The 23,170-nt window shown below is 45.6% G+C and overlaps 1 protein-coding gene across 1 annotated transcript in view; it reads left to right on the top strand.

Moving 5' to 3' along the window:
• The window catches only part of LOC309554214 (E3 ubiquitin-protein ligase TRIM39-like), a gene marked incomplete at its 5' end in the record, with an annotated part of 188,106 nt that extends 165,753 nt beyond the window's left edge, over positions 1-22,353 (top strand). The window contains one exon of the mRNA XM_082255847.1: positions 20,999-22,353. Coding sequence (XP_082111973.1) covers positions 20,999-22,327 — 1,329 coding nt within the window. The 3' untranslated portion in view covers positions 22,328-22,353. The remainder of the gene's footprint in view (positions 1-20,998) is intronic.
• Positions 22,354-23,170: the final 817 nt, after the last annotated feature.

Genomic DNA, 23,170 nt, shown 5'->3' with positions numbered 1-23,170 from the left:
TGGTTTTTGATCGCCATCCCCTGTAAGAGTTTGGAATATCGTCCATCCATGCAGGTGGAATCTGGAGACCGGATGAGCCTGGACTGTGATATATGAGATGCTCTATTAATACCAATGGGACGATAAAAGGCAGTGTGATCAGTGGTGTGGTGGTGGTAGTTTATTCATATGCCTGGACAACTGATTTGCATTCAGCACTACTGGACTGATTGGACTTGCCATAAGCGCTGCATCTTTCTCCAGGATTTCTGGACTGTCAGCTGGTACTTCTTTATATTCCCAGGCAAGGGGAACCCAGGCCCGGCGCTGAGCAGAGTCTAGCAGCCGTCTGTAGGCAATCTCTAGCTCCCATTCTTGATTGGATAGAAATTCCAAATCGTCCAGTGCCCATTGCACTTCCAAGACATTTAGCATTTGTTCTCTATATTCCAAGATTTCCTCCAAACGCCTCTCCAAATCGCTCCCAAAGTCGGGGTCCTCAGACAGCCTCTCTAATAACAGCCCCAGGCCGCCGTAGCAAAAGCCTTTCATTGGGCTGTCGTCTGCTGTCCATTGGCACACTTGGGTTACCTACCAGTGGAGGGCTCTATAGCTCTCGTCCAACCTCATCTCCGCCTGGACCAGCCTGCTTAACTCGGCTTTCCATTCCTTGTGCGGTTGTCTCCCCAAAAACACCATTCGCACTTCGTACTGCGACCAGTACCTTTCCTGGAAGGAGGGGAGGATTTTTCCCTGGTGTCGCTGCTCACTGGCTAGCACTTCCTTCCAGAGTTCCATACCATCCTAGCAGGACCTACTCTGACACTGGTCCCCTGTGCTGTATCCACATCTCTCACAACCTCCTTCCGAATTCCTCTTCCATGGCGGCTGATATCTGTACCTCTCCTCTTCTGCTATCTGGACCTTGGATCCCAGTGGAGGTTTGGATATCCCAGACTGCAGGAAGCATCCCACCGCTTGCCACCAATGTAACGGAACCGCAACCCACACTGTACTTGTGGACTTCCGTCAGTATATGGCTTCCTCCCAGTCGTGAACATAGATACTAGATTTTCCCAGCCGCCCCATACAAAGCTAGCCAACAACTTAGTTTGTACTGTAATCTCTGTTTATTGAACAGTCACACAGAATTTATATACAGCATGGATCTCCCCCTCCTGATCAGATTATCACACACAGGTCAGGGGTTGCCTGATTACATTATCATTTGCAGATTAAATTGTATATCGAATTATAATTAACATATCTAAGGAAAAACCAACACAAACAGTATACTATTTCCACTCAGTATACTATTTTCCAACTCAGTCAACAGCGACAGTAGTTCCATAACGTCAATGGACCTTGTTGGAATAACGGAAACTTGGTTCGACCCCTCACATGACTGGCTGGCCAATATCCAAGGGTATTCGGTGTACCGGAAGGACAGGGCAGGAAAAAGAGGGGGAGGGGTATGTCTCTATGTCAAGAACAATGTAAGGGTAATAGAGAGGAGTGATATTACGGAAGGGATGAGTATGGAGCTAGAATCCCTATGGGTAGAACTCCACAGAGAAGAAGAAAAGAGAAAAGTAATTGTGGGGGTTTGCTATAACCCAACCAAAGGGAGGAGGTAGAGCTGGAATTTATATCACTATTGGGAAAAGTGGCAAAACTGGGATCAGTCATCGTATTGGGGGACTTCAATTACCCTGCAATTGACTGGAAAGAGGAGACTACACACTCACGGAAGGCCCGTCTATTCATGGAAACCTTACAGGATAACTATATGTCACAGTTGGTGGATTCTCCTACTAGAGAAAATTCAGTCCTGGATCTATTGATCACTAATGACCCAGACCTAATCTCGGAGGTAGGGGTCCAGGACAACCTGGGCTCTAGCGATCACAGGATGATCACATTTAGAGTAAATAACAATATAACAAGGCAAGTGGGGAACTTAAGAACCCTAAACTTCAGAAGGGCAAACTTTCCAAAATTGTACTCATTGATGGAAAGGGTAAACTGGGACCAAACCCTAGGAACACTGACCACGGAGGAAAAATGGGATTGCTTTAGGAACATATTAAACAAATGCATCTCGCAGTGCATTCCTATGGGAAATAAATTTAGAGACAAAGCAAAACCTGGCTGGATAAATCGTAATGTTAAAAAACGTATTAAGGGGAAAAAATTGGCCTTCAAGAATTATAAATCAAAGGGCACAGTATCGGCTTTCAAGCAATACAAGGAGGCAAATAAGAAATGTAAATACGAAATCAAAATGGCTAAAATCAACTTTAAGAGACAAATAGCGGAGGATAGTAAAAAGAACCCTAAGAAATTATTAAAATATATCAACAGCAAAAAAACTAGGGCAGAGCATATTGCACACATAATTAATGATGATGGGAGGATGGTTACAGAGGACACTGAAAAGGCAACCGTGCTGAACGCCTTTTTCTCGTCAGTTTTTACTCAGGAAAAGGAGGGGTACACTGACCATGACTGTATGGTTAGTAGTAATACACAGGACTTGCCACTATGGCTAACAGAGGGTGAAATTAGGGAAAGGCTGGATAAAATTAACACAAATAAATCACCAGGCCCGGATGGCGTACATCTGAGAGTACTTAAAGAACTTAGTAAGACTATATCTAGACCACTGTTCCTGATCTTTTCTGACAGTATTATGACAGGAAATATACCAGGAGATTGGAGGAAAGCTAACGTGATACCGATATTCAAAAAAGGGCAGAGGCATGTCCCGGGAAATTATAGGCCTGCCAGTCTGACATCGATAGTATGTAAACTTCTGGAGGGGATGATAAGGGACTATATCGTAGAGTTTGCTAAAGACAACAACATCATCAGCAGTAACCAGCACGGGTTTACAAATGGGTGTTCTTGTCAAACCAATCTCTTAACATTCTACGAGAAGGTGAGCTGTGAACTAGATAGGGGGAGACCAATGGATGTGGTATACTTGGATTTCGCTAAGGCGTTTGATACAGTTCCCCACAAGCGCTTAATTTATAAATTAAGGTCTGCAGGCATCGACCGCAAGGTCTGCTCTTGGATACAGAACTGGCTAAAAGGGCGTGTCCAAAGAGTGGTAATAAACAGCGCATACTCAGACTGGTCTGAGGTGGTAAGTGGGGTCCCCCAAGGCTCCGTCCTGGGACCAACCCTGTTCAATTTATTCATAAATAGCATTGAAGACTGGATCAGTAGTTCTATATCAGTTTTTGCAGACGACACAAAATTTGGCAGGGCAATAACTGCACAGCATGAAGCAGATATCCTACAGAATGACCTGGACAAAATAACGGAGTGGGCAATGACATGGCAAATGAGGTTTAATGTGGAGAAGTGTAAGGTTTTGCACTTGGGGACTAAAAGCATAAAAGCACAATACACTTTAGGGGGGAACCTTTGGGGGAATCAAAAATGGAGAAAGATCTGGGAGTCCTGGTAGAGGATAGACTAAGCAATAGCATGCAATGTCAAGTGGCAGCTGCCAAAGCAGGCAGAATATTAGCATGCATAAAGAAAGGGATGTATTCCAGAGATAAAACTATAATCCTACCACTTTAATAAAAACTCCGGTTCGACCACATCTGGAGTATTCTGCCCAGTTCTGGTCGCCGGTCCTCAGGAGGGATGCGTTGGAGCTGGAGAGGTCCAGAGAAGGGCAACTAAACTAATTAGGGGATTGGAGGACCTTAATTATGAAGAGCGTCTGCAATCGCTTGATTTATTCTCCCTGGAGAAGAGACGCCTGAGAGGGGACATGATAGCAATTTATAAATATCTCAATGGTGATCTCAGCATAGAAAAAAAGCTATTCAGTCGGAAAGATTGCATGAGGACTAGAGGGCATACAATGTGATTAGAGGAGAAGTGTTTTAACCTCAGGCAGCGAGGGGGGTTCTTCACTGTTGGGGCTACAAGATTGTGGAATTCTCTACCACAAGAGGTGGTTTCAGCGGGAAGTATGGTGGTTTTCAAAAGACTCTTAGACGTACATCTCAAGGATCAGAACATTAAGGGGTATGTGAGATGATTACGGCCACACACACCTACACAGGTTGAACCGGATGGACTATTGTCTTTATTCAACCTCACCTACTATGTAACTATGTAACTAATAGATGACAGTGATTCAATCAACCTGAGCCAATTAACTAGCAGACTTTCCGTCCTCGAGCTTCTGCAATACAATACACATTATCATAAGTAAACACTGAGAACCCACCGTAAACAATAGGGGAGCAAATCAGCATAATTTCCAATGCGTGGAAGACAGGTGGTTGTGCTGATATTAGCATCTTTGAGATATATTGTCTGTGTGAAGCCTTATTGGCAATAGGCAGCTAGGCCTAGAGTCCCAGAGTCTTCATATATTCTTTGAGATATATTGTTGACAAATATTACTGTCCCATTTGAATAATCCAAACCATATTCTGTGTCCAATAAGTCCATAATTTTCTTAGTCAGCCTGTGTCCCTAATAGACACAGGGTGACTTACACATAAGAGGGGCCTAGGGAGCTGAGACAGGGATTTCCCAACCTCTCTAAGGTAAGCTGGGTTCCACGGGCCCCCCAACCAAAGTGACTCCTGTCACAACCTAATTTATCCCCAGTTGTTTATTGGTGTAAACAGAGGCTGAAAGCCTGATCACACCTCCCCTTTTTCCTTATTGGGAGAATAATTCTAATTAAAATGAAAATCCTCACAGTTCTACTGTACATCCATAGGCACTCCCCAGTCTGGCTACCAAAATCCTTCTTTAAACAATTAGATTCACTAATAGGCTCCTTCTTATGGCAATCCTGCCCAGCTAGATTTAGCAGGAAGGTTCTATGCAGACCTTGGACACAAGGGGGCTTGGCTTGCCCAGACTTGTATACTTACTATTTGGCATCCATGCTCACCCATGCTCACACTTGGCTTATCTCTGATGACACAAATGCCTCAGTAGTATTGGAAGCTGCACATTGTGGATCCTATGAGACCCTCCGTAATCTCCTTTACAGGGTTCAGAGAGTCTCTCACCTGCCCCTTACTGCTGCTATGAGAGCAGTTATTAAGGCCTGGCATGTTGTCATTATTAACCACTTAAGCCCCGGGAGATTTTACCCCCTACCTGACCAGGGGGTATTTTGCGATTCGGCACTGCGTGATTTTAACGGACAATTGCGCGGTCATGCGACGCTGTACCTAAACAAATTTGACGTCCTTTTTTTCCCACAAACAGAGCTTTCTTTTGGTGGTATTTGATCACCTGTGCGATTTTTTGATCATGCGCTATAAACAAAAAAAGAGCGTCAATTTTGAAAAAATAGCAATATTTTTCACATTTTTTTTTATGAAATTCCCCCAAAAAAATGTAAAAATCAAAATTTTCTAACATTTTCGGCCAATTTGTTTTATACTACATATGTTTGGTAAAAAAAATCGCAAAAAGCGTATTTTGATTGGTTTGCGCAAAAATGATCGCGTTTACTAACAAAGGGAAAGATTTTTGTCATTTTTGTTGTTTTTTTTTTTAACGCGTAATGGCGGCGATCTGCGTTTTTTTTTTTTTTGCGGGACTGCGACATTGGGGCGGACAGATCGGACCCTTGACTGACATTTTTGACACTTTTGGGGTTACCAGTGACATTTCTACAGTAATCAGTGCTATAGATATGCACTGTTACTGTAAAATTACACTGGTAGTGAAGGGGTTAACTTTTTTTAAGAGGGAGGGGTGGTGTGTGTCCCTAGGGGCGTGATTCTAACTGTGATTGGCTGTGGCTTGAGGTGTAGGAACAGTGATCAACGGTCCTACATAGTAGAACCGTATGATCTCAATTCTTACACAGGGAAGAATGACAGGCGGCTTTGTTTACATCAGCCGCCTGCCTTTCTCCCGCTGTCACGGACGATCGTGAGTGCCCGGCGGACATCGGGTCCGCCGGGCACACGCGCAGGGGGGTCCGTGACCGAGCGGGAGCACGCATCCGGCGGCGCGCGCTCGCTCCCCAGAGCCTCACAGGCTAGCGACGTACCCATACGTCACTTTGCCTGTGAGGGGCTGACCGCCGCAGTATATGTAATTGCGGCGGTCGGCAAGTGGTTAAACGCAATATAGTGTGGGGTAAAAGGTCCCCATCAACGCCGCTTTGGTTTAATCCAATGTTACTGGAATTCTATTCCATACCAGACCCTGGGCTATGGGCTGCTAAAGGAGTCAGATACTGTAACGGAACAGGGCACCCCTGACTGGATACCTTTCAGATATTTGTGATGGGAATGCACTCTATACGTTTCACAGGTTGAGAAATAAATTTACACTGCCTAATGCATTCATTTTCCGATTCCTGCAACTCCGACACGCCTATGCATCCCCATTTGGATCCTCTCCATTTAGATTGGAGAAGGATGATTTGGAGGTTCTCCTTCAGGATGAAGCTCTCAAAAAACCTCTATCTGGGACCTACAAGTCACTACTGCCCTCTGTTCACAAGGTTATGGATACCCTGTTTACTGCATGGCTTTCGGAGGAGCAGGACTTGGACAATAAAGACTGGGAAGATCTTTGGGATGGACCATTTCAAGCTTTAATATTGACTAAGGACCGGTTGATCCAATTTAAAATAGTGCACAGAATTTATTTTACACCACAGAGACTGTCTCATATTTATCCTAATTCCTCTTCTTGCTGTTGGAGGTACCCTGGCGAGCCAGCAGGATTTGCCCATATCGTTTGAGAGTGTCCCCAGATTCGTAGCTATTGGCAGGATGTGACTTAGTTTATTGCTACTCTGACTACTATGCATGTCCCTGTAAAGGTTGGCGTTTGCCTCCTGGGATTAGTTGACTTTTTGGCTGTTAGTAGGACGATGCGCACTCTACTGGGCCAAGTGAGAGTTGTCCTTATCTACTGTGAATAGTTCAGTTGGAGTCCCACTATTCCTTTCTCCCATCCAAATTCCACAATAATACCAAACCAAATCCCCTGGACTGTTTTTTAAGTAACGAGCAACTGGGAGTAAGAATGGATGTGTGAACTGTACACCAAGTAACTGTCTGCAGGAAATCAGAGGGAGGACCAAGAAGTCATCACACAGCAAGCCCTACGGGGACAGTGCTACATTTTTATCTAAGTTTTTGTGCCCAGAGTTCAGCTTTAGAAAAGTGATTTCACTTTCAACACCCAATTAAGTGCATGCAATCAGGGCCGGGAAAAAGGGTGGGCAGGAGGGGTGCCCTGGGCGCAATGGTTTATTGCAGGGATTTGGGGAACCCTGACCCTAACCCTAAGGGAAGGGGGGACACCAGTTTCCTGGCAACTGCATGCAATAAATCATGTTGGTGTAACTTCCTGGTACATGATTGGATAGTTAGGCTCCTTTCACACGGGCGCTCCGTGTGTCCGCAAATCATCCTATTTTTTTGCGGATGATTTGCGGACATCAATGTAAGTGAATGGCACTGCGGGTGTCAGCGGAATACCATCCACTGACACCCGATTTTCCTCCTTTCAGTTCTGTTCTGTTTTTACGAATGGAACAGAACCCCATTTTTCCATCCGTGTAAAAAACAGAAAGGAAGGAAAATTGGATGTCAGTGGTGTCATCCGCTGACATCCGCAATGCCATAGACTTACATTATGTCCGCATATCATCCGCAAACGGATGGGATGATATGCGGGCACACGGAGCGGATGACACAAGTGTCATCCGCTCAGTGGAAAAAAAAAAAAAAAAGTCCCGCAGCGGACTTAAGCAGCGGAGCAGCCGTCTGAAAGGAGCCTTACACTGAACCCAGCTTCACCTTATTTACTAACATTTCAAGAATGAAGAATCTCTCATACGTTAGTGAATGGTGTGTGTAGGTGTTGGGGTGTCTGTGTATTTATTGTGGACACGTTATGAAGAATCACCGACCTGCGTGCCAGAACACGGAGCCAAGTCTGAGCACACTACACAATGGAGGAAATAGGAGGGGGAGGGGAGGATCTGAGGATATGAAACTAATCTCAATGAAGAAATATTATAACCGACTTCCGTATCACACAGAGAGATATCACCGAGCCCAGAGGAAACAGCTTCAGGTATGAATATACTGTGTATCCAATCTTTACCTATCTTTTAGTGGGGGGGGGGGGGGGGTATTATTTCTACTGCCCATCAATGTAAGGAGCGTTCTTCACATACTGCTGTACAGAGATCACTGAGCCACATTAGTCTCTGTACCAGAGGAGCTTACACTCTAATGTCCCCTCCCCCACGGTCACATCAGTCTCTGTACCAGAGGAGCTTACACTCTAATGTCCCCTCCCCCACAGTCACACACTATTATTATTATACATTTATATATTTTTTTTCTACTTTAACCATCTTTTTCTGACACATATTGTTTACAAGTTAAAATCTGTATTTTTTGCTAGAAAATGATTTAGAACCCCCAAACATTTTATATATATATATATATATATATATATATATATATAAAATGTTTGGGGGTTCTAAATAATTTTATATATATATATATGTATATACAATATCTCACAAAAGTGAGTACACCCCTCACATTTTTGTAAATATTTTATTCTATCTTTTCATGTGACAACACTGAAGAAATGACACTTTGCTACAATGTAAAGTAGTGAGTGTACAGCTTGTATAACAGTGTAAATTTGTTGTCCCCTCAAAATAACTCAACACACAGCCATTAATGTCTAAACCGCTGGCAACAAAAGTGAGTACACCCCTTAGTGGAAATGTCCAAAATGGGCACAAAGTGTTAATATTTTTGTGTGGCCACCATTATTTTCCAGCACTGCCTTAACCCTCTTGGGTATGGAGTTCACCAGAGCTTCACAGGTTGCCACTGGAGTCCTCTTCCCCTCCTCCATGATGACATCACAGAGCTGGTGGATGTTAGAGACCTTGCGCTCCTCCGCTTAAGGATGTCCCACAGATGCTCAATAGGGTTTAAATCTGGGGACATGCTTGGTCAGTCCATCACCTTTACCCTCAGCTTCTTTAGCAAGGCAGTGGTCATCTTGGAGGTGTGTTTGGGGTCATTATCATGTTGGAATACTGCCTTGCGGCCCAGTCTCTGCAGGGAGGGGATCATGCTCTGCTTCAGTATGTCACAGTACATGTTGGCTTTTATGGTTCCCTCAATGAACTGTAGCTCCCCAGTGCCGGCAGCACTCATTCAGCCCCAGACCATGACACTCCCACCACCATGCTTGACTATAGGCAAGACACACTTGTCTTTGTACTCCTCACCTGGTTGTCATCACACACACGCTTGACACCATGTGAATCAAATACGTCCATCTTGGTCTCATCAGACCACAGTTCATGGTTCCAGTAATCCATGTCCTTAGTTTGTTTGTCTTCAGCAAACTGTTTGCAGGATTTCTTTTGCATCATCTTTAAAAAAGGCTTCCTTCTTGGACGACGGCCATGCAGACCAATTTGATGCAGTGTGCGGCGTATGGTCTGAGCACTGACAGGCTGACCCCCCACCCCTTCAACCTCTGCAGCAATGCTGGCAGCACTCATACGTCTATTTCCCAAAGACAACCTCTGGATATGACGCTGAGCATGTGCACTCAACCTCTTTGGTCGATCATGGCGAGGCCTGTTCTGAGTGGAACCTGTCCTGTTTAACCACTGTATGGTCTTGGCCACTATGCTGCAGCTCAGTTTCAGGGTCTTGGCAATCTTCTTATATCCTAGGCCATCTTTATGTAGAGCAACGATTCTTTTTTTTAGATCCTCAGAGAGTTCTTTGCCATGAGGTGCCATGTTGAACTTCCAGTGACCAGTATTAGAGAGTGAGAGCGATAACACCAAATTTAACACACCTGCTCCCCATTCACACCTGAGACCTCGTAACACTAACGAGTCACATGACACAGAGGAGTGAAAATGGCTGATTTGGCATTTTTTTTGGACATTGTCACTTAGGGGTGTACTCACTTTTGTTGCCAGCGGTTTAGACATTAATGGCTGTGTGTTGAGTTATTTTGAGGGGACAGCAAATTTACACTGTTATACAAGCTGTACACTCACTACTTTACATTGTAGCAAAGTGTCATTTCTTCAGTGTTGTCACATGAAAAGATAGAATAAAATATTTACAAAAATGTGAGGGGTGTACTAACTTTTGTGAGATACTGTGTGTATATATATGTATATATATATATATATTTTTTTTTTTTTTTTTTTTCTTAGCAAAGACTGGAGAATAAAATGGCGGTTGTGGGAATATTTTATGTCATGCGGTGTTTGCGCAGCGGTTTTTTAAACGCAATTTTTTGGGGAAAAAATAAATTTCACTGAATTTAAAAAAAATTAAACAGTAAAGTTAGAAAGTTAGCCACACTTTTTGTATAATGTGAAAGATGATGTCATGCCGAGTAAATAGATACCTAACATGTTACTGTTTAAAACTGCGTACACTCGTGGAATGGTGACAAACTATGATATGTAAACATCCCTTGTGACAGTAATAGGCAGTGACAGGTACTCTTTATGGAGGGATCGGGGGGGAATGTGACAGTAATAGGCAGTGACAGGTACTCTTTATGGAGGGATCGGGGGGAATGTGACAGTAATAGGCAGTGACAGGTACTCTTTATGGAGGGATCGAGGGGAATGTGACAGTAATAGGCAGTGACAGGTACTCTTTATGGAGGGATCGGGGGGAATGTGACAGTAATAGGAGTGACAGGTACTCTTTATGGAGGGATCGGGGGGAATGTGACAGTAATAGGCAGTGACAGGTACTTTTTATGGAGGGATCGGGGGAGGAATGTGACAGTAATAGGCAGTGACAGGTACTTTTTATGGAGGGATCAGGGGGTCTAAAAGACACCAAACCCCTCCACTGCACTTCAATGTATTCAAAATGCCAAAAATGGCATTTTTGAATAATGTAATTTTTTTTTTTAAATTGGCGTCATTGGCAGCCAAATAACCGGAAGATGTCCCCTCCTTATGATAATGGCCAATTACGGTTGTTATCACAAGAAAGCCGGCCGCTGGCTCTAATAAACGGTACTGGGGTAACCCCTTTAGCATCACCCCGGTGCAATCACTTCTTCAAACCAATCTACAGATACGTCGGTTTGCAGGAAGTGGTTACCACTTAACGACCGTCCGCTGCAGTTTTACTGTTGGTCTTAAAGCGGAGTTCCAACCTCGGGGTGAAATTTAGATTAAAATACCCCCGGGACAGTCAGGGCTAGTACATTCCATTTTAGAAGAAATGCTTACCTTGAAAATTTCTTGTCCAGCGCTGCCATCTCAGGTGTGGGCAGCTGAAGCCAGCGCGTCCTCTTCTGCGCCCTCTTCCGTGTTCTCTTCTCCCAGAATGCACCTGCACCGGCCCCGCTCGTCACTTACGGTGTCATCCCTGCCCAGAAGCTGTTTAGCAGGGAATGACCCGCCCGCACTGGAACTGATGAGCGGGGCGGTGCAGGCGCATTGATTCCTGGGAGCCATGACGTTCAGCTCCCAGGAATCATCGCAAAACGGAAGTGACGGCGCGGGCCGCGGCCGCAGAGGCAGGAAGTGGAAGAAAGGTAAGTATATTTTCTTCTATAATAAGGTAAGTGACAAAAAAAAATCGTAATCCTCCATTTGTTTTTCAGGTCACCTAGAGCAAGCGGATGGCCCAAAATCGGTTATGTCGATTTTGAGGCCGGAACTCCGCTTTAACTACTGTATAGTAGCAAGACCAAATATCGCTTTAGTGGTCACCCTGACCAAGGTAGGTGCCGGATCTCCTGTGTAATCACTCCACTCAGGTACTGTGACAGGTCCCGCCTTCCTTACACCCAGCCCGAGGGAGAGCCAAAGGGAAGAGAAAACTCCGGATAGTGTAATGTGTAAAAACTCTTTATTGCCTATCCATGGGTTAAAAAACATTTTGAAGCAGCATCATCAATGTCACAGGATTAAAATGCCATAAAAAGTGACTCTTCGCAATACGGAGCTGTAGTGGATGGCGGTGATTCCGGTTTGCATTCCACTCGCTCCTGTGACGTCACTACGTGCGTTCCAACTTACGTGTTTCGTCAGTGCGTTGATGTTTTCAAAGGCACTGACGAAACGCGTAAAGAGAGAACGCACGTAGAAACCTGTCCCTAGCACTTGCACTTTCTTTTGCACCTGGACCTTCATATATTCCTTTGCACAAGAGACTTATTTTGGACTTTGCTGTCACAGTCCCTTTATCACTTTTTGAATGTATTGTTGCCATACACAGAGCACTGTCACTTTTGATGCAATATGCACTTTATATGAATTTTGTTATCACTGTATTTATTTAGCAATTCACATTACAGGCAAGCGCTTTAGGTAGCCCCTAGTATTAGTGGCTTATTATTTAATTTCACATATTTATTTGCCCTCAGCTGCTGCAATTTTTACTTTAACAGATTATCACTGTATAATTAGTCTCACCTGTGGTGCGGGGGATATATATTTTTGAGTAGTTTCATCTGCCCAATCAATATCAGGATGAAGTTCCCCTTGCTTATTTTATTACCCTGCCTCCCTGCTATCTGACTGTGCAAGAAGATGAGTTTCTTCCTCCTCCCTAATATTGGAAGGCCCATAGCATACACCAACAATTCATTTACCACTCGTTTATTCCCTTTGAAGTTCCAGCCACAAAATTTCCACCTCCTCAACTTCCCTTGTTAGAAGTGTCCTCCTTCACATTCCCCGTTAAAATATCTTGACATACAGGCACACCCCTTTTCAACCGTCCCTCTCTGTGTACCCCTGGAAGTTGCAAGCCAGTCATGTGAGCTGTCAAACCAGTTTCGGATATTCTCACAAAATCAAAAACCTGCTCATGTATCAGAAGTTTTACTTCTTCCATTTAGTGCAGCTACTCATTCACAAAAAAAAGAAATAAGGGACAAGGGGTGAGCAGGAGGGGGAGGCTGCCCTGGGCACTGTGGTATTATGTCAGGTTCGGTGCACCACAAGGAGATTGGAGGGAGAGGATTTGTGTTGGGTGGGAGAATTTGGGGGGAGGGGGCGTAAAGAGGTAAGAATTGTTCCAAGAGGTAAATTTGGGAAGGGGTGCTAGGAGTGGTGATTTGGGGGAATTTATGTTGAGAGGAGATATGGGAGAAGAGGATTTGTGCTAGGATGAGGGATTCGTGAGGGGGGGGATTGTGGTAGGATAGGGAATTGATGGAGGGTAATTTGTGCTGCGAGGGGGGATTTTCCAGTGGGGTGATAGAGGTTTTGTTCTCAGAGGGTACATGTAAAGGGGTAGTGGATTTGTGCTAGGAAGGGGGAATTTTTTTTTTGGGGGGGGGGTGTTATTGTAGTGGGAACATATGTGGAATGAGAGGATTTGAGCTTTTTTTTTGGGGGGGGGGGGGATTTTTGCAGACATATCATGCTCTCTACATCTTGTGGGGGGGGGGCAATTTGGCATCTTTGCCCTGGGCTCTGAATGACCTTGTCCCGGGACTGCTAAACAATAATAAAAAATACACACTGTCAATCATGTCATCCAGCTATGCAGATCCTAATCACGAGGGCAGAAGGCATGGTGAGATCAGAAGAAGGGAGAGCCTGTGCACCCCCCTTCAAACTTTGGTAACAGTTTGGTGTGAAGTTTTTGGGGGTATCCACAATTTCTTTTCTTCCCTTTTGCGTGAGGTTTTTCCCTTTTTTTTTTAGAATAACAAACATGTTAGAATTACAAAAAGGGGGAAGAATAAATGGACTTTGAAGGCACCGTAATAAAAAAACCAACGCTTTATTTTAGATAAGTATTAAAACCACAAAAGTATGTGTCGACCGATCAACATGGGCAAAATCCATTGATCAGAGGATACAAATGATAGGTGAATGGGGAGGACCTCACCACCTAGGACATACAATACAACAAACAATACAAGATTGCATTTGAATAATATACAAGGGAAAAGAAGGGCGCTATACGCTGCACACAGGCCGCACCACGGTGCAGGCAACGCAGAGCGTCCTGTACAATACAGTAACAGCTTCCAAAAGGAAATAAACCAATATGTCCAATTGCTCTACATGTTTCGCCTGGTGTTCAGACTTCATCCGGAGCGGTTTGGAATATAGATTCTGTGTAGTAGGATACAATGAGATTAGTATAATAACATGCCATCAGAAAAATAACATTGATATCGCAAGTTGAGTATGTCCAACCAATTAACACGTATCGCCAAATCGAACACTAACTGGCAAATTGCTAGAATGTTCTCATAATTAACATCTAGAATAGTACAGCTGGCACAGAGGAGGGGGAGAAGATGGTATGCTCCCCTCCAGTCATGGTCAAACTGGGTGGGCTATAGATCACTAAATCAAGGGTCTCAGGAGTAGAGGGGTCACTGTGGGGAACAAGGGAGAAAATAGCAAGACAAAAAGGATCGTACAAGTCAGGTGAGAATACTTAGTGATTAAAGCCTCGGATAAGGGGGGCAACGTGGTTCTCATGACGAAGGCAAGCTATGAACAAATGTGTTACGATATACTCAATAACACCTCGTGGTATAGAAGGATAAATTGTTCCACGACTGTCAGGTTCGGTGAGGAGTACAAAACCCTTATTGGGGAAGCATTCCAGAATGGCATTATCGACCAAGACACATATAATTATTTAAATGTGCGTCTTCCTAGGGAGGCGACGTTTTACGCCCTCCCTAAGACGCACAAAAATTTACATTGCCCTCCGGGGCGTCCTATCGTGTCGGGTATAGGTAACCTCACCGAACATGCCAGTCGTTTTATCGACTTCTTTTTACTCCCACCTGTAGTGGGTCTTCCCTCCTATATCAAGGATACTGTGGACTTGCTGAGGACCCTGGAGGGTATGGTCCTCCCTCCTGACGCCCTGCTCGTGACTCTGGATGTGGAGGCTCTGTACTCGAGCATCCCTCACGAGCAGGGCGTCGGGATGATAGGTACCTTCCTCTCCGAACAGGATCGTCATACCTGGCCCTTCAATCGGTTTCTTCTTAAACTACTAACATTTGTCCTTACCCACAATTGGTTCTCCTTCAATGGTTCCCACTTCCTCCAGGTACAGGGGGTGGCTATGGGCACCTGCTGTGCACCTGCCTACGCCAACCTGTACCTGGAGGGGTGGGAACGCTACATCTTCTCTGAAGAAGTTTACACTCAGTATGTCTGCCATATTCAATTATGGCTTAGATATATTGACGATGTTCTAATTGTGTGGTTAGGCTCTTCCAATACCCTGACCAAGTTTATTGAACTCCTCAACGTTAATGAGTTTAACTTGAAATTTACTTTTTCTTTTCATCCTACCGAGGTCAACTTTTTAGATTTGACCATCATGAAGGACTTGGAGGGCCAGGTTGTGACCAACCTATTCCGTAAGCCGACCTCAGGCAATACTATTCTCCATGCCTCCAGTGCGCATCCACCCACATTACTACGTAGTATCCCCTACGCTCAGTATATTAGGCTGAGGCGTAATTGCAAGCTCACTACCGATTTCAACCATCAAGCAGGCCTCCTACGTACCCGTCTCCTTCAGAGAGGGTATAGTAAGAGCATACTACGTAAAGCTTATAATCGTGCCCGCTCTAAAAACAGGGCCGAACTTCTTTATAAACCTAATGTGGCCCCACATCAACCTACTGTTAGACTCATCACTGACTTCTCGAGCCACCAAGGTTTACTTAGAAGTATTTTGAATAGACACTGGCACATGCTCAGTGAGGACCCCATTGTTCGCAAACACATTAATCCCACCCCACAAGTGACTTTCAGGCGGACGCGCTCCTTGCGCGATCGCCTGACAAGCAGCTTCTACCAACCTTCTAGAGTACCCCCTCCCAGGAGCAGGGGCACCTTTAGATGCCATCAGTGTGCTTTTTGCCCCTGGGTCGCTGAGGGCACCCAATTTTTGTTACCCAATGGTGAGACCCTATCTCCAACATTTCGAGCGGACTGCAATACCCAAGGGGTGATCTATTTAATGTATTGCGACTGTGGGGTCTTCTATGTAGGGAAGACGGTACGCCCACTCAGACGTCGTATCAACGACCATGTGTATTGTTCTTCTAAAGGGAAGATGCTTACCCCTGTCACCAGACATTTAGATCTGCATCACAGATTTAACAACCGTTGTGCACATTTTTTTATTCTAGAGGTGATTCCTCAAGACCCCCGTGGAGGTGACTGGAATAGGCGTGTCCTACAACGTGAGGCACTTTGGATCCTACGCCTCAATGCCACCTGCCGCCCGGGGTTGAATGAGGCACAGTCTTTCAAATCCTTTTTGTAATTCTACCACTCTCCCCTACCTTCCCCTTCTACCCCCCCCCCTTCCCTCCCCTCTTTTGACTCTATTCCTGTGATTCATATATGGTCCATTGGACTTGGCGCGCATTTTTTGCGCCCCTACTGTTTGATATTTTTTCAGTTTGAAGGTTGTTCCTTCTCATTGCAGACGCCCTTAGGGTTGGGCTTTTGCCATGGCTGGAATTTTATTTGTTGACCTCTCTATACCTAACATCATTCATGGATCTGATATTCAATACAACATATTTTTTTTCTCTATAGGTACGGCTGTCATTGAGGGATGTTGTTACGTCCTGGTTCCACTGGGTGGCGCTGTTTCATTGCCAACGGTCTGCTCGAGTGTTATTGGGTTTCACTGTGCGGCCGGGGAGCCACATTGTGACGCTTTTTGATTGAGGCTTTACATGTGGCATATGAGCCCATTAGACCCTAGGGCTTCTGGTGGGCTCCTCCCCTCCCACGCTCTGCCAGTCCGGCGGTTCCTGCCCTTGCACGCACGGCTCTCTGGCGCATGCGCGGGTTGGACGGCCGGGGTCAGATTGACGTCACTTCCTGGTGACTCACTGACCCGGGAACATTTGAGCTATAAAGGAGGCAGTTACCCAGCCTCCGTTATGGTGGTCATTCCCCATCCGGGGGTCACTGATCTGCGCCTTTGAGGAGCATCTGGAGGACGCGCTGCATGGTAATTTTTATCTCCCTACTTCATCTCTCTGCCTATCTAGGGTTTCAGTCTAGTCTCTAACTGTCTACTTGTTGCTAGCTGTTTTCGTTTTGGAGGAACTGCCTGCTATTTTACCCTATGCCCTATGCCCGGTTATGTATGGGACAGGTGAGTATACATTGGCTTTAATACCGACATTGGCCACCCCTCACGGCCTTTGTCTCTAGACATTTGGCACTTCCCCCTTTGGTTTTACTCTCTAGGTGTTGGTGTTCCATATATTTAATTTACTTTTCTGATTAGGGTTCATTAACCCTTTGGGTGCTGGTTCTTGTCAATGCTCTTATGCATGCTTTCTGCATCATCTATCTCCGTGGGATATTTCCTGGCTTGGGTACATTGCTATTTGTCGCTATAGTTACCCTTTGTTACATCTTTTTGATGCTGTCACCTGCTACCCTAACTGGCCCTATGACATCTTACTCCTTACCACAGGCATACTCTATATTGTGATTACCTGATACCTTTTTAATTGGCCATAAGCAGTGCGTGCTCCTCCAGCTACCTCAACAGGTCACCCCTCGTGATTACTAATTACAAGATTGGTTTATTATCCTCCTGGTGCCTTTTGGTTGGCTCCAGCAACATCTTCCTATGGGTAGGTATTGTCACCTGACTTGTACGATCCTTTTTGTCTTGCTATTTTCTCCCTTGTTCCCCACAGTGACCCCTCTACTCCTGAGACCCTTGATTTAGTGATCTATAGCCCACCCAGTTTGACCATGACTGGAGGGGAGCATACCATCTTCTCCCCCTCCTCTGTGCCAGCTGTACTATTCTAGATGTTAATTATGAGAACATTCTAGCAATTTGCCAGTTAGTGTTCGATTTGGCGATACGTGTTAATTGGTTGGACATACTCAACTTGCGATATCAATGTTATTTTTCTGATGGCATGTTATTATACTAATCTCATTGTATCCTACTACACAGAATCTATATTCCAAACCGCTCCGGATGAAGTCTGAACACCAGGCGAAACATGTAGAGCAATTGGACATATTGGTTTATTTCCTTTTGGAAGCTGTTACTGTATTGTACAGGACGCTCTGCGTTGCCTGCACCGTGGTGCGCCCTGTGTGCAGCGTATAGCGCCCTTCTTTTCCCTTGTATATTATTCAAATGCAATCTTGTATTGTTTGTTGTATTGTATGTCCTAGGTGGTGAGGTCCTCCCCATTCACCTATCATTTGTATCCTCTGATCAATGGATTTTGCCCATGTTGATCGGTCGACACATACTTTTGTGGTTTTAATACTTATCTAAAATAAAGCGTTGGTTTTTTTATTACGGTGCCTTCAAAGTCCATTTATTCTTCCCCCTTTTTGTAATTCTGACATTCAGGACGTGGCACATGGTTCCTTATTTTATTACGCCCCTGTCTTTTGCTGCACCAGGGATAGGCGTAGATATTCTATTTAGTTTAACAAACATGTTATACTTACCTGCTCTATGCAGTTGGTTTTGCACAGAGCAGCCCTGATCCTCCTTTTTTTTGGGTCCCTGGCTGACACTTTTGGCCCCTCCCTCCTGTCGAGTGCCCCCCACAGCAAACAGCTTGCTATGAGGGCACCAAAGTCACCCAAGTCAAGTCACAGCTCTGTGTGTCCCTTCAGATACAGAGCTGTGGTTTCGGCCCGCCCCCCCTCGTTCTCTTGATTGGCTAACTGACTTTGATTGATAGCAGCGAAGCCAATGGCACCACTGCTGTGCGTCAGCCAATCAGGAGGGAGAGTCCTGGATGGCGGAGACACTCGTGTACAGCACTGGACCAAGGGGGGCTCAGGTAAATTTTAGGGGGGCTGCTGCAGACAGAAGTTTTTTTATCCAAATGCATAGAATGCACCTTCTGCCTTCAAACTCACTTTAGGATCCATACCAGGCCAAATAGTCTGGTATAGAATTGGAGGAAGACCCCAGGCTGTTTTTTTTTGCTTGGGGTTCATGTTAAAACTCATGCCAGACCTGAAGAGCTTGGTATATATAATGGGGGAAGGAAGTTGTCAAATATAATAGAGGGAGAAAAAACAGGCTTTTGCTGAAAAGGCTCAAAATCTGATTTGCAAATTAGCTTCCTAACAAGCAAAGTTTGGTCTGAACCCAGTGGCGGCTGGTGCTCAAAATTTTGGGGGGGGGGGGCACAAACAGAAAAAATCGAATAGGCATTGCTTTGCGGCAAAAAACACGGCAAAAATTGCATGACTTTGAGGTCACAAAAGTGTGAAAGGGGCCTTCAGTAATCAAAGTATAGTGTGCCCCCTTTCAATGCAGAGTTACCACAGCATGCCACCATCAATGCAGAGTTACTACAGCGTGCCCCCTTTCAATGCAGAGTTACTACAGCATGCCCCCATCAATGCAGAGTTACCACAGCATGCCCCCATCAATGCAGAGTTACCACAGCATGTCCCCATCAATGCAGAGTTACCACAGCATGTCCCCATTCAATGCAGAGTTACCACAGCATGCCCCCAGTCAATGCAGTGACCAGCATGCCCCCCATCAATGCAGTGACCAGTGTGCCGTGCCCCCATCAATGCAGTGACCAGCTTGCATGCTCCCATCAATGCAGTGACCAGCGTGCCTGCCCCCATCAATGAAGTGACCAGCGTGCCGTGCCCCCATCAATGCAGTGACCAGCTTGCATGCTCCCATCAATGCAGTGACCAGCTTGCCTGCCCCCATCAATGCAGTGACCAGCATGACGTGCCCCCATCAATGCAGTGACCAGCTTGCCGTGCCCCCATCAATGCAGTGACCAGCTTGCATGCCCCCATCAATGCAGTGACCAGCTTGCATGCCCCCATCAATGCAGTGACCAGCTTGCCTGCCCTCATCAATGCACTGACCAGCGTGCCGTGCCCCCGTCAATGCAGTGACCAGCTTGCATACCCCCCATCAATGCAGTGACCAGCTTGCCTGCTCCCATCAATGCAGAGACCAGCGTGCGTGCATGTCCCCTTCAAAGCAGTGTGGGCCCCCCCCTGAGGCATCACTTCACTTACCTCCTGGGCTGGCTCTCTGTCATGACGACCAGACCGACTCACACTGGTGCCGTGCCTGGCGTGCTGCTGCTGACGGGACTACTGAGACGAGACGACCTCTTCTTCCAGTTCCTCCTCGATCACGCGCCGGCCCGCTGCTCCTCCTCTCTGACCGTCTGACGGCGGGCGGGAAGGTGATGACATGAAGGCTAATGAAGGCTGGAGTCTGGACCAATCACAGCCAGGACTGCACTAAAGGGGGGAGTGTCGGGCGCATTGCTCTGTGCCCCGATGACCCCCAGAAAGCTGCCAAACAGCGCCTCTGCCTGGCGCACGTGGGGTGCAAAACCCCACCCCCATAGCTATTAGTAGGTCCGGCGCCCCTAGTGGGCTGCAAATGTTAGTTTTTTTTTATTTATTTTTCTTTGGCACAGATGGGGGGGGGCGGCGCCCCTGTGCCCCCTATGAACCGGCTGCCACTGTCTGAACCTGTGTTTAGACTGAACCAGAAGCTCATTGCTAGTAAGGCACAAAAGTGTGATCTGCCGACACCTTACTGTAGAAAGAAATGTCAAATTTATGATATTTATGTCCTTTAAGAACAGCCAAGGATTAATTCATGTCTTTGTCATTTATAGCAATGTCCAAAGGTCCATGAAACAACTCAAGATGTAATCTCAGAGAAAATCAAGAACATTTACTCTTCTGGTGTCAGCGATGGCGTCTGCAGATCTGAGAGCTGAGCTAGAATGTTCCGTCTGTCTGAACACTTATAGAGATCCTGTAAACCTGAAATGTGGACACAACTTCTGCCGGGTCTGTATTGATCATGTTCTGGATACACAGGAGGGGTCTGGAAATTACTTCTGTCCTTTATGCAGAAAAAGGTTCAGGAGTCGTCCTGCACTGCAGAGGAACATAACGCTACGTAACATAATGGAGAATTTACTGTCTGCTCAGCCAGATCAGGAGGAGTCCGGGGTCTTCTGTACTCACTGTGTGGACTATCCTGTACCTGCTGTTAGATCCTGTCTACACTGTGAGGTTTCCCTGTGTGATAAGCACCTGAGAGTCCACAAAACGTCCCCAGAACACATCTTATGTGACCCCACCTTGTCCATGGAGAGCAGGAAATGCTCCATCCATAAGAAGATCCTGGAGTATTACTGCACTGAGGATGAGATTTGTATCTGTGTGTCCTGCCGTTTGGCTGGAGAACATCGGGGACACCAGATGGAGATGTTGGATGAGGCTTCTGAGAAGAAGAAGAAGACACTGAGGAATGTTCTGCAGAAACTTCTGACAAAGAGAGAGGAGACGGAGGAAAGAGTCCAGAGTCTGGAGGAGCACAGGAGGAAAGTAGAAGAAGAAGCAGCTGGAGACACCGAGAGAGTCACTGCCCTGTTTAGAGATCTCAGGAGACGTCTGGAAGACCTGGAGAAGAGAGTCCTGAGGGAGATCTCCGGGAGGGCAGAGCGGATCTCCATCTCCATCCGGGATCTGGAAATAAAGAAGGAGGAGCTGTCCAGGAAGATGGCGGACATTGAGGAGCTGTGTAACATGACGGATCCACTGACTGTCTTACAGGAATCAGACACAGGTGACTTGTGTGATACTGAGGATGGAGATAATGAGGACAGAGAGAGACATGAGGAAGTCCTCCATGATGGAGGGGGTCTGGATGTGGCGGGGGTCTTACACACAGGTTTATCTGATATAATAACAGAGGTAAATGTATACTTCTATTTACAGGGAGCTGCAGACATATTACTGGATATAAACACAGCTAATAATTATCTACAGATATCAGATGACAGGAAAACTGTATCCAGGTCAGATAGGAACCAGAATCACCCAGAAACACCAGAGAGATTCCAGTATTATCCTCAGGTGATGAGCAGTCAGAGTTTCTCCTCAGGGAGACATTACTGGGATGTGGATGTTGAGGGATCTCTATTCTGGAGGGTCGGGATTTGTTACCCCAGTATAGACAGGAAAGATTTGCAGGCAGGAATAGGAAGGAATAACAAGTCCTGGGGTTTGTCTAGGTCTGTAAATCGGTATTTTGTGAGACATGACAGTAAAGAAGCCCCAGTATCTACAAATATCTCCAGTAACAGAGTCAGGATATATCTGGATTATGAGGCCGGGCGGATCTCCTTTTATGATCTGTGTGACCCGATCCGACACCTCCACACCTTCACCACCACCTTCAATGAGCCCCTCCATGCTGGGTTATGTGTATGTCATGGTTGTATAAAGATACGTGGGGGGAATCAGGAGATTTGAGAACTCTTCCCAGAGTCTGGTGACATCACAGGAGGGTGAGATTGGTTCAATGCAAAATCAATGCTTGGAGCATGTGGAAAGTTAAAATATCACAAATAACTTTTTTTTAAAAAACACATGAAAGCCCGCTTGGAGTTTACAAATAAGTACCTGAAGGACTCTGAGACTGTGAGGAACAAGATTCTCTGCTCTGATGAACTGTTTGGCCTTCATTCTAAACATTCTGTCTGGAGGAAACCAGGCACCACTCATCACCTACCCAATACCACCCCAACAGTGAAGCATGGTGGTGGCAGCATTATGGACATGGGAAACTGGTCAGCGTTAAAGGAAAGCTGGTTACAGCTATGTACAGTTATTTCCTCAAAGAAAATAAGTTCCACAGCACTCAGGACCTCAGACTGGGCCAACATGAAAATGATCCTAGACACACTGCCAAGACAAAACAGGAGTGGCTTAGGGACAAATCTGTGAATGACTGGAGTGGCCCAGCCAGGGCCCTGACTTCAACCATTTTGAACATTTCTGGAGAGACCTGAAAATGAATGTCCACTAAAAGTCCCCATCCAGCCTGACTGAGCTTGAGAGGGTTTGCTAAGAAGAATGGCAGAGAATCCCTCAATCCCGGTGCAAATGTAATTGCTGCCAAAGGTGCTTCAACAATGTACTGAGCAAAGGGTCTGAATACTTATGTACATGTGAGATGTCAATTTTCTCATACATTCACAGACATTTCTAAAATTCTGTTTCAACTTTGTTATTATAGAGTGTAGATTACTGAGAAAAAATATTAATTTCGGGCTGCAACATACCAACATTGAAAAAAGTGAAGGCGATCTGAAT

This window comes from Pelophylax lessonae, assembly GCF_965119305.1.
Source record: "Pelophylax lessonae genome assembly, chromosome: 4".
Taxonomy (NCBI): domain Eukaryota; kingdom Metazoa; phylum Chordata; class Amphibia; order Anura; family Ranidae; genus Pelophylax; species Pelophylax lessonae.
This window is presented reverse-complemented; position numbering and strand designations above follow the sequence as displayed.